Here is a 17,502-nt window from a genome sequence, read left to right as displayed (position 1 = left end):
GTAATACAACTTAAAAAAAACAAACAACCCACCCCCAAACCCTACAGCAAAGTAGCAAAACTTCAAAGCTCACAGTAAAGAAGGGAAAAAGAGAGATCCTGCCTTTTGTGCTAATACAATTCTCTCTCCAGTCTCCTCTTCACTCCATTCATACCTTCTTTTTGTCTTCAAACTTCTTCTGTGTCAAGGCCTTTACATTTGTCCCCTCTACGTGGAACACTTCTCATACCAGCTTATTTGTTCAACTCTTTTTGTCTTCAAGATCAATTTAGGTAACGAGCTAAGAAACTGTCTAAACAGCATAAACCCCACTCTGTACAAATGACATTCTCAAGATGACTTATTTAAAATAATTCAAGCCACATTTTGTCATTAAAAGTATACCTCTTACCTCTTTTTCCTTTCGGTCTATAGCATCTCGCTCAGCCTGCAACTGTACTTCTAGCGACAATTCTGTTTTAGCTTCTAGAGCTCCAGACTGCTTTTGGTCCTCTACCTTTAAATATACAAAAATTTTCTCAAAACTTCAGACATTAAATCTAATTATCCATTTTAACTGGAGAAATAGCAATGCCATTAGCAGCTGATAATTTACATTAGTGAATAATCAAAGTTACAGATCCTCAGTTTTGAATGCAGGAACACAGGAATGTTTGACACTCTTAAAATTCATTCCTCAGATAAAATGGAGACTATCCCCTAATATGCCCCCTTCCCAAGCTTCCTTATCCTGCTCTTCTTTGATTCATTCTTGTTTTCTGCAGTATAGTGGGGATAGATTTCACTCTTATTCTGGGATAAAGCAATAGACTCAACTGGTGTCCACAGCTTTTTCATTTGGCTATTATTTTAGAATCACAACCTATTGACTGTGAAAAGGATCATTAATTCCTCTGGTTTACTTAATTTTCCTTTCTCAGGACTAAGTATGCAAGTAACATTTGAAGATAAGAAGAAACAGATATAGTTATGTCACTGGAGACATAAGGGTATATTTATACTTTGTAATAATATCAACAAAAAGTCACTAGTAATTTTTTATTTAAAGGAATTGATGTTCAGGTAACTAAGAGCAATCCACATTAAAACACTTCATAAAATTAGCCTGAAGAAAATGCCATACCTTTTGGAAAGTGTCTGTACTAACGAGTAAGGCTTGCTCCAGTTCCCTTACTCGGAACTCCAGTTTCTCAATTTCTTCATTCCGTTCTTGTACATCCCTCTGAAGCTGCTCTTTAGAGAGCAAAAGCTCACTGCACTTGTCTGTTTTTTCTTTCAGATGATTTGTTAACTGTTCAACCTAGACATATAATAAGCAAAAACTGTAATTTAAAAAAAATTTCAACAAGCTAATAACATACCTGTCCTCATTTCAAAAAGTATTTTCAGAAGCCATGCTAAGTATTTTTGATAAGGATAGCAACTATTGTCTCCAACTATGGTGACATTCTCGGAGTTGATAAAGTAGTACTAACAAAAAAGACATACTGCTCCACCAACCCTTTACAAAAAATTCTTTCTCTTAAGACTAAGACCTGCAGCTAGGAGGAGAGAAAAGATTACATTTTTGAATAATGTTAAAGTATAAGCTCTAATGGTACAATAACACTAAAACTTAATAAAGATGACAAGTTTGCAGAGTGCTGACTTACACTATTCATCGATTTGAGAGAAGAGAGTGAGCATATGCACAAGTGGGGAAGGGGCAGAGAGAGAGGAAGAGAGAGACACTCCCAACCAGGCTCCACTCTGTCAGCGCAGAGCCCAAAGCGGGGCCTGGACTCACAAACCCCGTGAGTTCATGATGTGAGCTGAAATCAAAAGTCGGGTGCTTAACTGACTCAGCCACCCAGGCGCCCCCTGACTTATACTCTTATGTCAGATAAGATAATCTTAAGAAATCTTTAATGGATTCTATTTTTCTTTCCACAAATGGTTATAATTGAGACATATAATAATATGGTTCTAAACAACGCAGAGATGGGAGGGAATGGGGGAGCTTTAATACAGTCACTTAGAAGCTTTTTCAGCCTACACATTCCAGCAGCCCAGAACAGACATGAGAATACTGGGTGGTGAGAAGAATCTGTGCACACTGAAAGTTTCCCCAAGTAATTCTGATAATGCAGGTCCATTTAAGAGAATGGCTCTGAGACCAAAGGATTCAGGAAGCATTAATAAGATAGCTTATGAAATTAGTTCTCATCAAGTAAAGAGAGAAAGCTTGCTAAAAAAATTAGTGTGATGGTAAGAAAAAAAAGGAATTCTACCTTACTTCAGTGAGATACTTTAAGGAAATTATCTAAATACGATACTTATTCCCCAAAACATTAAAAGAAATGCAAACTTACCTATAACTACATGTTTGAGGATGACTATAATAAAGCCACTGAGGAGAAAATTTAACAATAATGGGTGGGCTAAGATTTGGAGTACAGTCAAGGAAAAAGACCACAAAGCAGCAAAATAGTACAATATACTGTAAGAGTTAGATTATTTAGATCTTGAGAAAATCAGCATCTGGGGAATCAGATTTGGCAAGGTAAGGACAGAACCAATGGATCACAATGTTCCAGGAGAAAAATCAAATACACACATCCATGTTAGTTTCTTAAAGTTTCATGAATGAGGCAGGTCACACTTTTTAAATATAACAAATAATATACTTACATACTGTACTATTAAAAAAATTTTTTTTTAATTTATTTATTTTGAGAGAGACAGAGACAACACATGTTGGGGAGAAGCAGAGAGAGAGGGAGAGGGAATCCTAAGCAGGCTCCCCACCACCAGCCCTATGTGGGGCTCAAACCCACAAAGTCATGATATTATGACCTGAGCCAAAACCAAGAGTCGGACACTCAACCGACTGAGCCACCCAGGGGCCCCTATAAGATTTTTTAAAATAAAATTTAACTATTACTATTTCTGAAAATAATTTTACATGTTCACTATGTACCAGGCCAATATTCCTATGAGGTGGGTTCTATTATAATATATATTTAATTTGAGAGACAGAGAGAGTGCAAGCAGGAGACGGGAGGTGGGGGGGGGGGGGGAGAGAGACAGAGAGAGAGGGAGGGAGGGAGGGAGGGAGGGAGAGGGAGAGAATCCCAAGCAGGCTCCATGCTCAGCACAAAGTCCAATGCAGGGCCTGACCCCACGACCCTGGAATCATGAGCTGAGCTGAAATCAAGAGTTGGAAGCACACTGACTGAGCCACCCAGGCACCCCACCATCTCTGTTTTAGAAATGACTAGATGAGTTTTAGAAAGTTTTAATGAGTTAGCCATTGTCACACATGTGGTAAATAACAGAGCTATTGATTCAAATTAGGATGGTGTAACCCCAAGCACGATGTCTATATAACTGTAACAAGGCATCCTTGCAATTTATACAATAAATCTTCCCTCATTCATGTAGCATTTATTTGGCAAATATAGAGTTCTGACTATGTTTCTAAATGAGGAAGTGGATAATTGGGATGAAAAAGGAGAAACAGGGAGAGTGGTAAGGAGGCTACCAAAACCATCCAGGCTAACAGTGACAGCCAGGATTTAAGGAGATGAATGAAATGGAAAGAATAGGAAGATGTAAGATGTAGTGCAACATGCCTCACCAAGGGGCTGGAAGTAGGGGTTGAAAAAAAAGTGGAATAAAGAATGAAATCTAGGTCTTAGCAATAAGAAAGGTGAAGATAGTATCATATTTACTGAAAGAAGAAGGAACATGTTTTATTCTTGTCTTTCTCTGATGGGGGTTAGTCAGGAATCAAGAGCTCTCTTTTAAACATGTTAGTTTTGAGACATCTAAATGGAAATAGATGGTAAAGCATCTGAGTATTCAAGTCCAGAGTTCAAAACAGATGTCAGGGGAGCACCTGGGTGGCTCAGTCGGTTGGGCGCTGACTTCAGCTCAGGTCATGATCTCACAGTTCGTGAGTTCTAGCCCCGCGTCGGGCTCTGTGCTGACAGCTCAGAGCCTGGAGCCTGCTTCAGGTTCTGTGTCTCCCTCTTTCTCTGCTCCTTCCCCACTAGTGCTCTGTCCCTCTCTGTCTCTCAAAAATAAGCAAACATTAAAAAAAAAAAAAAAAAAAAAAGAGATGTCAGGGCTGGAGATATAAACATACGGTCATTTACACACAATTACCTGGGAAGAGAAAATTAATAGGAAAGGAAAAGGGGGCCAAAGACCAAGTCTTTGGGTCTTCCATCATTTATTTTGGGTTGAGAAACAAAGACTATGGAAAGAAACAAAATGAAGTAGGTATGTCACAGAAGCCAAGAGAAGGAAGTGTTTCAGGAAGAAGGCTGCAATGAAAGCCTCTGAGGATGCGTATGATGAAGACAGAGATGATTTGCGGACATGGCCAGGAGGATGGTAACTTTCACAAGAACAATTTCAACAAAAGAGAGGATATAAAACCCCACTGAGACAAAGGGGTTAGAACGTCACTGCACTGGACTGAGAAAAGAATGGAGGATGGGGAAATAAAATTGTCTGAATACAGACAACTCTTGATCAGTTTTGTCAGGAACAGGAATAGAGAAAGAAATAGGTAAGTTTATTTAATTGGGCAAAACTAGAAGATAAATGCAGGTAGAAATGACTCCAAATTTCAATGCAAACAATTTTTAATGTTTGTTTATTTTTGGGGGGTGGCAAGGGGCAGAGAGAGAATGGGACACAGAATCCGAAGCAGGCTCCAGGCTCTGAGCTGTCAGCACAGAGCCCAATGCGGGGCTTTAACCCACAAGCCGCGAGATCACGACCTGAGTTGAAGTCAGACACTCAACTGACTAAGCCACCCAGAACACCAATATAAACAATTTTTAGAATTTCAAGAACTTTTCACGCTGAAGTAATATTTAATTTTCTGATTTTGAAGATTTATATGTAATAAAATTTTAAGTTCTTCACAACAGACATCTTTTATGACACACAATATGCTGTAGCATAGACAATATCAGTAAAATTCTTTCTTACCTCTCTAGTTTGATGTTCATTGATAGGCTGGAATCGAGGTACGACCTTAAGTTGCTGTTCTAGTTTCTGTATTTCCTGTTGGAATACATCTCTTTCGTGTTCTCTATCAATGGCTTGCTCCTGAAGTTTAATAACAATAACAGTAACTGAAGAAACAATATATACTGAAGCTATTATTACTGCTACTTCTTTTAGTTATACATACAGTTTTATTTAAGATAAACAACTGATGGCCACAGAATACCCCAAACCAAAAGGTTTCAAAAAAAGAACACCTGTTGTACGGTACATAGTCTATTTGGAATCTTTGACAGGAATGTCTGCATTTAAATATTATTTGAAGCATGACATTTTTAATAATTCAAGTAATGTTAAATACAGAATGAGATAAAAATATTCTCCCAAAAATGAATTTATTTTTTTGGAGCAAAGGAGGAATTCCACTGTTAATTTAGTCATTAAAAAAATAGTAAGTAGAACTGTTTAGAAAATCAATTTCTTTCATCCTAATCTAGGTTTTGTATCTAAAATTATAAAATCTGTCAGTTATAAAATCTGTCAGAATCTGATTCCCTGATATATGAAAAGGATATCAGGCCTTAAGTGAAACCCCAAAGAAGAAAATCCATATGAGGTTAAAGATTTAGTATCATTTTGGAAGACAGTAATGACAGCGTAACAACTGTTCCAAGAGCACAGTGTTACTCTGTGTGTATCTTTTGTGGGTGAAACAGTGTTGGCCAGTTAGCTCTCAGGATCCTCACCCTGCTTTAGCAGTTGGTTAAAGCAAAGTCTTGGACAAGCTTGTTAACTCTGAATTTAGAAAGGCTAACTGGTAGGGTTTACTCATAATCTGCCTGTACTGCTTTTAATTGTCATAGGTATGTAATAAAAATTATTAGAATTTTTATTTGGAATAGTTTTCAGTTAATTGGTAAAAAACACAAGTAGATGAAAATGTTAGAATTCAAGTTTCTTCATAATTTAAAATTCACAACCTAGACTAGCAGCAAGTAAGCACTCCAGTGACAAAATCAATATTCAAGTTGAGAATACTTACATCTAAAAATTTTCTTGTTTTTTCTAACTGCTTTTCCAGTGCTTGGTTTTGCTGTCTTAAATCCATTAGCTCAGCATTCTTTTCTTGTTCCAGCTCTATAAACCTACTGACTTGTTCCTCAACATCTATTTCGAGAGCTTTCACTTGTTTTTGAAGGTCATCACGTACTTTTTCAGCTTGGCACTGTACTTCTAGTTTTTCCTTCATTAATTTTTCTGTCTCCTGTAGTAATTCTGTTTACAAATATAAAAATATACTAAGTTAAATCAAAGTAATAGTGAAATCACCCATAACAATGCTCAAATTTTACCTTCATGAAATAAGAGATCTGAGTTTTACTTTAAACACACGTAAGAAAGGAAAATGTTCCTATGAAAATATCAAAGCAACATATTCCTATAGAAGTAAGCAAGCTAGTATCAAAAAAATTATACCATATTAACAAAAAGAAACATTCTGTCACTAAAAACGGTATTTTGTGAAAATGCCATAGCAAATGACCAAGAAAAGAAAAAAAAAAAGTCCACTTTCACCATAAGGAAAAGAACAAAGTCTAATTAAATTTAAGCACAGAAATAACTCACCTCAGGCAAAAATCAATTCATTCCAAACCAATAAAGTCACTTTATATGCATACACAATACACATGAAGATCAAAGACTGTAAATTTTTAACCAAGGCAAGTAAGAGTTATAGAAAAAAAAAATACAACTACAATCAATTTCCTGTTAGTCTTTCTCCTCATCAGATCCATATTCCTGAGTTAGTCTTGCACGCTCACACATATATGTATCAAGGGAAAACTGACTATGAGAGGCAGTATGGTGTAGTGCTTAGGAGCAGAAACTGTGGATTCAAATCCTAGCTCTGCCACTTATCTCCTGTGTGATACTTAACACGATGTCCTCCAATTTCCTTATATATAAACTGGGGATAGTAATACTACTGATCTCTACGAGTTATTGTGGATCAAATGAGTTAATATATACAAAGAATAGTGCCTAGAGTATGGTAAGCACTATATAAGTGTTAGCTATTATTATTAACATTAGTAATACAACAATAAAGTATATAGCAAAGTAAAACAATACTCTAATGAAAAAAAAAAGGAACATAACCTGAGAGTCCTTACACTAACCAGTCTGCCAATACTGTACTCAGGACTAGGAATCTATAGAAAATAGCTTTCCTTTTAAAACAATAGTGATTTAGATGTTAATATAAAACTAAATGAACCAGAAAGTCTCTTTACTAAATTTCACTGATCCTTGATACCATCATCTTATATATTTCCTGATTTAGAAAGAGCATTTTGAAAAGTCATATGGTGAGAATTTAATACATTTTGTTTATGTAAGAAACTGAAATTGTCTTAAGCTCTGTAGAAAAACAGATATAAGATGATGATCCCTACAAATCTCAGTTGTTAATTTCAAACATATATGTATTTTTATTGAAAGAAAAGTTTTTTGTTAAAGAAAAAAACTGTAAGTATGAAACACAACAGCAAAATTAGAGGTATGTTAGTTGGAAAAGTAGAGGTATGTGATTGAAAATCCAAGGGTCACCCCGTTTTTGGAGTTGTAAGTTTACCACCCAAAGACTGGCCATGCAATTGTATAAACACACCTGCTCCCGGTGCTGCATCGACTGCAGCATCTACTAGTCCTATAAGAATAGAAAGAAAAAACACACACACACAGAACAAAGATATAATTTACATGTCTACTTCCTAAAACAGAATAATACGTAAACACAAAAGAATTAGAAGTAAAAGTTGAAACCACTGATTATTATCATTTGTAACATTTTGATGTACCAGTATTTCGTGAATGTTTTACGTGTACGATACACACACTTCGCACATTAAAAAGACCAACCCTAAACCTGTGTTAAACAAATTTGAGCAACCAGAACCATATTACACCATATTACACCATATTACAAAAATGCATGCTGTATTTCTCAATTAGCAAAATTCAACTAATAAAACTACACATTTATAATTCCAACTGCATGTGTAATATAAAAGTGGGAGGATATGATAAAAAGGATTTGAAGTTCCACCGTTATAATGACTGACGTTTTTTACTGCTAAAAAAACTAAGCTATTACACATAATTTCTCATTTCAGCAAAGATTAAATGTTATTTATAAATTGTATATTCTTTGAACTCGTACACAGATTAAACTAGATGTCAGTGTAACAGTCACTGACCTTTTCAATCTATTCTCTTGCAGGCCGAAATCCACCCCCACCTGCTTGCTACTAGTGCTGGATCAGTGCTCTTTTACTTAATCCAAGTATACATTTTTGCTGCCTTTCTGCTATCAAAAGAACTGAATCTTACACAGTTTAAAAAATATCCTGCCACATTATGCACAGCTGTCTCCTGAGGCAGAAGTTTAAGGAATTATCTTTTCCTGTTAAAATTTGCCAAAGGAAAATGGAAAAAAAACCCAAACTCCACATAGTTGGCTAATAAAACCTTTACCAATGAAGTAGATTTTCTTGTAATTCTTCAACCCCCATATGAAATACGTGAATCATGGCACTGAAAGGAGAAAAGACCCACTTTGAACTTTTAAGGAATGTTTCATTCACAAAGTCTAAAAATACATACGCTGTTCAACTGGGCCTGCCTCAGCTTTCATAGCCTCTTTTTGTCTGGACAGTAATTCTCTTTCTTCTTGGATCTGCTGTTGTTCTGCTTCCAATTCTTGCAATCTATTACCTGCACATAACAATTCCTGTTCAAGACGATCTATTATATCAGTTTTTTCTTGAATTTGCCTTTCATAAAGAGTTTTTTCATCTGCATAGCCATCAATGACACCTATAAAATAAAATTGACAGGGAACAGGATTAAAACTTATTTTAAATCTTACCATTAGGCGTTCTATAAATATCTTGAATGAATCTGCTGATGACAGCAGCAGTTATGGTACATTCAATGTAGGCTTTTTCTTGTTTAACCTTTGTGCCTAAATATGATGTTCCTTTGAACTTTCTATTACTTTGCTATGCTAAGGTATCACATCATGTACGTGATAACTCACTTCATCAAACAGATGTAAACAGACAAGAAAGCTTAATATAAATCAGATGCTTGTAAACCAAGTCACATTTTAAATATACTAGAGAAAGTTGATGTTTTAAGTGATTCTAGAAGGCCAACACCCACAATGGTATGGCAGAATATAAACAGTATGAGGCTTCAGAGGCTTAAAGCCCAGCATCACCATTTAATGATTACCTTGAACTATCTATCTATCTATCTACCTATCTACCTATCTAGGTAGGCTTCACACCCAACGCGAGGCTTGAACTCACGACCCTGCGATTAAGGTCTGAGCTGAGATCAAGAGTCAGATGCTTAACCAGCTGAGCCACCCTGGTGCCCCAACCTTGAACAATTTATTAACATCTTTTGGCTTCAGTCTTTTCATTGCTAAAGAACAAGACTGGTCTCAGGATGGTGGAATTTTGGTAACAAATCACCATCATCCATTTCTATATTTTCTAAAAATTTTAATGCTTTCTATAATTCTATTAAACACTTTTTGATAATTAAAAATATATAGCTTTTAAAGTTGCTTAGAGAAAGTCTGAAGACAAATTACAACTATGTTTCAGTGCTCACCCTACATTAGAATACACTTGTGATTTCTAAATTTGGCTTGCATCAAAATCTCTACTTTTAAACTTGAAATTTTTCCACACTCAGTTGCCAATAGCAAGTTGCTCACCCTCAGCCTTACTGAGCTCCACAGCCAGCTGTTCTCTAGCCCTGGACTCCTCATGAAGGCGCTCTCGCAGTTCTTCTTGGCACTTAAGGGACTCTGTCACTTCTTGTTTCTGTCGAAATGACTCCCGCATCAACTCTGTCTGTGTAACTTTCGCATGTTCAAGCTAAATGAGGAGGGAAAGCATACATGAAGGAAGACAAAGTGTTGGGAATACCCCACTAAAGTTTAACAAGAAAGGGTTTTTAAATAAAAATAAACTGTTGAACTGTAACCATTTAATATTTCTAGTGCATGCTAACATTAAATGGGGATAGTCAGTATACAAGTAGATTACCTACATATAACTTCCCATAAGAGATGTATTCTGGTTTTATTAAACAAACAAAACAATGCTTCTTTTGGGGGTGTCTGGGTGGCTCAGTTGGTTAAATGTCCGACTTTAGCCCAGGTCATGATCTCATGGTTCGTAGGTTCGAGCCCCATGTCGGGTTCTGTGCTGACAGCTCAGAGCCTGGAGCGTGCTTCCGATTCTGTGTCTCCTCTCTCTGCCCCTCCCCCACTTCCACTCTGCCTCTCTCTCTCTCAAAAACAAATAAACATTAAAAACAAAATAAAAAAAAATGCTTCTTTTGGAAATAAACCAACTTATATCACTACATCTGTATTCTATAATATAAAGAAAGATATAAAGTTAGTAACGCATAGGCTCTTTATTTGTGGAAGAATTTTATGTGATTGTGCTCTATGTAAAACTTAATTTCTTTTATATTTAACATTTATTGATTGTGGACTCCTGCTGTACATTGTGAGGAATATATGATTCATATAATGGCATCAATTAACAAAATCATAGGGTCATAACAAGATGAAAACAATTATAACCCACATTTTAACTAAAAGCTTTATATTTCTATCCAACTGTGAAACAGCTACAAGACTTTATATGAATATTCAATTTATTTTCAAAATCTTACAATACAGAGGCATTACCCATAATTACTCATAAATACAGCCTCTTTTTTTTTTTTTTTTTTTTTAATTTTTTTTTCAACGTTTATTTATTTTTGGGACAGAGAGAGACAGAGCATGAACGGGGGAGGGGCAGAGAGAGAGGGAGACACAGAATCGGAAACAGGCTCCAGGCTCTGAGCCATCAGCCCAGAGCCCGACGCGGGGCTCGAACTCACGGACCGCGAGATCGTGACCTGGCTGAAGTCGGACGCTTAACTGACTGCGCCACCCAGGCGCCCCAATACAGCCTCTTTTTAAATGCTGTTATTGGCATCACTACATTCTTAAACAATTTTTAAGATGACAGTCAAGTACAGACTCAAGGCCAAAGCTCTCAAAAAACAGTGATCATTGTTATCAGCTCCATGAAATTACAGAAAAGCACCATCTCTGCCTTTGTTTTCTGAGCTTCTGACTGCCAGCACTTGTTTATCAGTTCTTATTTTTAGTTAAACTAAAAACTGAGCTCAAATGTTTCTAGTATTTAGTCCTATAACACTAAAAATTTTGAAAAAGCAATCACCATATATAAATATATATTAAAAATAGGCTGACAATGTCATAAGAATTTGTAAAATTATAAAGTAGAAAGATATTACCATGTTTTATGTTTTAAAAAATGCAGTGGTTTCTAATTTATAGGCAAATATCAATAATGTATTATCAAATTATGATATTTAAGAATATTTTATTTTTAAAGACTTCTGCTCTTCACATCTGAGTAGTATTTACCATAGCAAACACATTTTAGAGTTACTAAATAAAGCCTTTTATGGTCACTCTAAGTCAATTTCCAAAATATCAAGTATGTGATTGTTCTTGTTTTATTTAATAGGATGTGTTAAATATTATTTACAACTTACTACTTGGAGATAATATGAATACACATTTAAGACTTGTAATGGATAGTTGAGCATACATTTCAAATCACAAAATATTTCCTAAAACATCTGTCATGTCAATGCTACCTCAACAAAGATAAAACTATATATATTTCTACTTTTGACTGGGAAAAGAGTATTTTCTTTTAAATGTAGATAACTAATAAACATTGATTTTTTACTATAAAGAACATGATCACAAAGTATGAACTAATTTATATATAATAACTCTTTTGAATTTACAGTCACAGCCTGTATTTTTAAAACATATCAATTGTTTCTACATATGTAGATAGGTAACTTTTTCTGTTTATTATAAAGTGGTTGCCTGGTAAATACATGAAAACTCTGAAAGAGTTCAAAGCTCTGACTAAAAAGGATAGTTTCTTATTCCTTTTTCAAATTTACTGTACAAGAAGCATTCAGCATTTATAAAAAAAAATACTTGATTTACATAAGAAAATTAAATTGTTTTTGCTTCTATGTCTACTTCTTAACAAGATCTAAAGCAGCTTTTAAATGCATTTAAACAGTTAGCATAGAACCATGAGAAATAGCTTTAGTTTTGCAAAACAAAACAAAAAAATTAAAGAATCAAGTACAGTAAAGCTAGCAAACAAATTTCATTTATTATAGCAGATGGCACTCATACTTTACTGGAATAAGAGACTCCCCTTTCAAATGTTCATCTAAATATAATTTAAAAAGCCTCTTCTATCCTGTTATGACTTATTCCTAATACCTAACAATATGAAATACATAAAAATTTCATTTCAGTACTTCTAAATAAGTTAAGAAACTTATTATATTAAAAAGCATTACATTATAAAGCATCAATAAATATAGTGTCACTTTAATATAAAAGTTTCAGGGGAGGTAACAAAACTTCTGAAAACCATCTGTCTTGTTAAATATTAGCTAGTGCATTACAATTAAAGCCAAGAAAGTCATAAAAAGTGCTGAATAACTTGTAGTTATATTGAATTAACTTGAGGTGAATCATTCACAACATATTTATGTGTTAAATAAACCTGAAGTACTAACTATGCTAAGTACTTACCCTTAACAATGTTTATAAAATACATGTCACATAAAAAGTAGAAAACAGTATTTCCTCACAGGATTAGTAGGCATATTAAAAATCAGTTCCTTATGAGTTAGCAAGAAAATTAAAATTAGAATCCAGATTTTCTTTTTCCTTGTCTGGAACTACAGCCAATACACCATATGATTGTAAACAATTCCTAACTGGCTCACTTGGCTGTTTTAAGAATCATAATGCCTATTGCCTTTTAATCACTCCATTTTTATTCAGGATTGGCACCATAAACATATAAAAGCTAGATTCTTAAGGAGAAGCAGGATCTTTTTAAACAGCTTGCCTGGCATGGGAGAACTGTAATACTATCTCACTCTACTTTCTGGAATCAAAAACATAGCCAAGATGGGGCTCTTAGAACAAATTTAGCCCTTCAATACATCTAGGATAAATGAGTAGTAACATATGAAACAATAACAAAACAAGATTCTATTCTACTTAAGGACATTTAAAGTTCATTTCTCATTATACAGGTTTTTAAATTAGATGTATAAAAAACTGAAACCATGAACTAAAACTAAAAGAAACCAAGTTTTTTATACTTACTGAATAAGGAGGGGTAGGCAGTGAAATTTTAGAAATAAGTTTTAATATGTGCCCATTTCTTTTATGAATAAAATGAAAAATAGAAGTATTAATAATTACTGAGTTATTTTCATCCAAATGTTCACACAGAGGAAAAGGATATGGTAAAGGCACACGAGATTCAACCTCATAAATGTCTTCATCTTGTTCTTCCAACCATGAGCCACTGAGTTTGACAGTTGCCAAATAGGTCCTGTAAGAATCCATTCTAGAAGATGCAGCTGCCAATTTTCCTCACTCGCTTTAACAGTTTTCCACTACATTAAAAAGTTCTTTTTAGTTTATCAAGAGACACCATAGTTGTATGAAAATTTCTTTTTAGTACTATCAAATAAACATTTTATTAATTCATACAACTGAACAACAAAAGAAAAACCCCACAAATCTATTTTAAAAACTACATTTCCATGAGTCTTCGTCAAAAACAAAAGAAAAACAAAGACAACAAAAATAAAAGCAAACACCTTTTCAACTACAATAATTAAATCCTTGAAGAATAGAAGAATGAAAATATAAATATCGAATCAGCTGAGCAATAAAACTGCTTTCAGTATCAAACATATCTGTGGAAATAAGCCTTCCAAACAACCTGGCAGGGAAGGTTGAGTTTTAAATCTCCATAGTAGCAGTCTTCAGAAGTGTAGCTGCAACATTATTTCCCTTGTTCTTGCTGCACTCAAATCAAAAGTAAAAGCTCCTCGGAACTGAGCTATTCAAATAGCCTCTCATGCTGAGCCAAAGGATTCTAGTCAGTGTCCCCTGAGGAAAAGGTCAGAACAGAGGGTGTGGTTTCATGTCTTTACCTATAGGTACTGGCAGGTGGAGTGTGAATTAATACGCCCACAAAAAAGCCTGCCTAACAGGATCCAAGTTCCACGTCAGAGCTTTGAAAAGGGTATTTAGACACGTTTATGATGTTTCTAAGATAAGCTAGTATTTTTCCATCCTATTCAAAAATTGTTTTAATTTGAAAATGTGAAATCAAGTAGGTTTGAGTCTACTACCAAGTAGTTCTTAAAGTATATCAAATAATCATAATTATTTCTAGAAAACTAAATTAGTACTTCCTTTTGATATTTCCTTAAAATAATACTCATTCTTTCAAGCAGTCACTAGAACTAAGTATAGATAGTTTAGTTACAATCTATTTCTACACTGAATTGTTTTTAGAGTGAATGTTAAGGGGAAAAAAAAACACTCTTTTTAAAAGCTGCATTATATAGAACTCTCGGTAGTTACACCACTTAAGATACTCTATGAACACGGACTAAAACTCAAAAGGGCAAGTTGCATATAATAAATGTCAGTGATACTGAATAAGCTAAACACTCAGAGTTTTAAAAGATGAACTTACTTTTTAACATCAAAAGATCCTCAATAGTGAGAGTTGTTTCAAATAAATGAAAAAGCTTTCATTGTGGTGCCTTTTCTCTATCCAGTAACTAAATAGCCTAAACCCAAAAAACCAAAACCTTTTATCTACTATGGAAAAAACCCTACTAAAGCAAGCAGGTAATATAAACAAAAATCCATTTTACAGCCATTTTCACTATATGCAATTATTTAAAGGAGTTAACACTCAAAGCCTTCATATTAGGCTAATAATTAGGGGAGAGAAAATGAGATTTTCTACAGAGAGCCCAGAATCTACAGGCAGATGTTCTGGGGCAGGGCAGGGGCAGCTGCCTCTTTTAATTCTGGATTAGGCAAGGACAAAATTTTGTTCATGTTTTTTTTTTTGTTAGTTTGCCAGTTAGTCTGTGAAGATGTCTTAACATTTTCACAAAATGGAGGCCTAACAGCACACTGGTTTAGCCAAATTTGACTTTTTTGATCTTCAGCAGATACAAAGTCATCCGTATCCTAGCTGCTCAGCTTTATGAATTGGTTGCTAGGACCCATGCTTACTTAGCATATCATATAGTTCTCAAGATACTCTTTCCTCGCTCCCTCTGGAAATTAGTTTATTTTGATAATGTGGTGTCCAATTTCTCATATTTGAAGCAAAAACAAAACTCTGAAAGTAAGAAGTATCTTTTAAAAAATTTTTTTTTAATGTTTATTTTTGAGAAAGGGAGAGAGACAGAACATGAGTGGGGTAAGGGCAGAGAGAGAGGGAGACACAAAATTGGAGCAGGCTCCAGGCTCTGAGCTGTCAGTGCAGAGCCCGATGCGGGGCTCAAACTCACAGACCGCGAAATCATGACCTGAGCTGAAGTCGGACATTTAACCGACTGAGCCACCTAGGCGCCCCAAGAAGTATCTCTTTAAAAACAGAAACATTCAGGTCAAGGTAAGAACTAACTACAAAGAAAAAAAAAAAGCAGGGAGGAAAAAAAAGACTCAAAAAAGCAGATTAATAAGATGATTTAGAATGAGGCCAACAGTCCTTATAACAACAGAATATTAACTAATGGCATATTATATTAATTCATGTTCAAAAAGGTGACCCTAAATTAAAATAGTCCAAATTATATCTTTCCAATTTTTGAAAGCACATAAAACTTGTTTCCATCCATGTAAAACAAAAACATCAAGATGTAGACCCTTATAACAGAACATAGGTCAAAGTTAAGAAACTAACCACAAAGAAAAAAAATAGTAAAATTAAGGAGGGAAAAAAAGGACTCAAAACAGCAGTAGAGTTGATTTAAGATAGAGGAAAATAGCTCTCCTAACAACAGTATATTAACCTATGGTATAGTAACTGATGTTCAGACAGATTACTCTGCATTGGAATAATTCAAATTCTATTTTTTTTTTTTAAATTTTAGAAAGCACATAAAACTTTTTACGATCAAAAGCAGTTAAAGCAAAATGACTTCAATTTTTAGGAGGATGCCCTTTAAATATTTAGACTAGCTCATTGTTCCCAGGTTCCAGATAATCAAGATTTCAGGCATATTGGAAGGCTATTAACTTGTTGTATAGAGCTACGTTTGTTTCCCTAACTAAACAGCTTTATTTGAATCATACAATGTTAAGATATTTAACCTTTTCCCCCTTAAACATTTCTTTCAAATTGTAAAACACTTCTATTGCTCTCTTTTGGATACTGACTTGTTCACTTATTTCTGTAAGTTATTTAATAGAGGGGCTGAATCCTGGATACAATACTCTGACAGAACCCTGACCAATATAATAAGCACATTGGGGGAAACCCTAATGGGAAAATGCATTTCAACATTTTGATTACAATTATGTTTAAAACTTAACAATGACAGGGGCACCTGGGTGGCTCAGGTAGCTGGTTAAGTGTCCAACTTCAGCTCAGGTCATGATCTTGCGGTTCGTGATTTCGAGCCCCACATCGGACTTCGTGCTGACAGCTCAGAGCCTGAAGCCTGCTTCAGATTCTGTGTGTCTCCCTCTTTCCCTATCCCTCCCCGACTCGTACTCTCTCAAAAAAAACATTAAAAAAAAAACAAAAACCCTTAACATTGACAAAACAAAATCTTAAACTATTGTTTTATCCTCAGAAAGAGTCTTCTTTTTTGAGAAGATATAGAAACATGTCGCTTAGATTCCATCATTCTCAAAAATGATACTAAACTCATGAGAGTTACCTATAATAATCATCATTCTGTGGGAGGAAGTTCCTCATTAATTTTTTCCAAGGCCTAAAGGAATCTCTCAGTAGCACCTCTGAATTCTGGAAAAGCTGAAAAGGCTACTCCCATGGAACAGACTGAATTCCTTTTCTACCTGATTCAAGAAACAAGAATCTGAAACCATACTCTCAAAGATAACTTTTCTGCAGTACCACAAAGAGACTACTGAATAAAGATTATGTTAAAGAGATACCTTTCTAAGGGCCTGTGGGTAGTCTTTAAGCACTTTCCCTCGTATTATAATGAAAACTCTCCCAACAAATAGGAAACTGCAATAGATTGAATATAAGCCTAATTTTACGGTAGCCTATCTGGGCAAAAGAGAAATACAATTCATCACATTAAGAGTATCATTATATGGATTTGCATGTATATACCACAGGGCAAGTCACCTGTCAAATCAAATACATACAGTAAAATAATCCTTTAATAGATGTTATGAAATAAGCCCAGATAGAAACCCTGATACTTAGTAAACAAACTCACTAGTTCTTTTGTTGAAGCAGGATGTATCTATGG

At 34.8% G+C, this 17,502-nt stretch overlaps 1 protein-coding gene across 7 annotated transcripts in view; it reads right to left on the bottom strand.

The window, feature by feature from the left end:
• AKAP9 (A-kinase anchoring protein 9) overlaps window positions 1-17,502 on the bottom strand; it is a 155,380-nt gene that overhangs the window by 37,031 nt on the left and 100,847 nt on the right. For 4 of the 7 annotated variants that reach the window (XM_045497029.1, XM_045497032.1, XM_045497034.1 and 1 more), the window contains 7 exons: window positions 9,797-9,959; window positions 8,671-8,883; window positions 7,676-7,714; window positions 6,047-6,279; window positions 4,987-5,106; window positions 1,124-1,300; window positions 392-496 (listed from right to left, as the gene is read on the bottom strand). In XM_045497029.1, the coding sequence (XP_045352985.1) occupies window positions 392-496; window positions 1,124-1,300; window positions 4,987-5,106; window positions 6,047-6,279; window positions 7,676-7,714; window positions 8,671-8,883; window positions 9,797-9,959 (1,050 nt within the window). Of the gene's footprint in view, window positions 1-391; window positions 497-1,123; window positions 1,301-4,986; window positions 5,107-6,046; window positions 6,280-7,675; window positions 7,715-8,670; window positions 8,884-9,796; window positions 9,960-13,333; window positions 13,748-17,502 lie in introns of those variants that run through there. The other 3 variants (XM_045497030.1, XM_045497033.1, XM_045497035.1) reach the window with 2 other exon arrangements.

This window comes from Leopardus geoffroyi, chromosome A2, assembly GCF_018350155.1.
Source record: "Leopardus geoffroyi isolate Oge1 chromosome A2, O.geoffroyi_Oge1_pat1.0, whole genome shotgun sequence".
In the NCBI taxonomy this organism is placed as follows: Eukaryota; Metazoa; Chordata; class Mammalia; order Carnivora; family Felidae; genus Leopardus; species Leopardus geoffroyi.
Note: the sequence above shows the minus strand (reverse complement) of the source record. Positions and strands in the feature narration are given on the sequence as shown.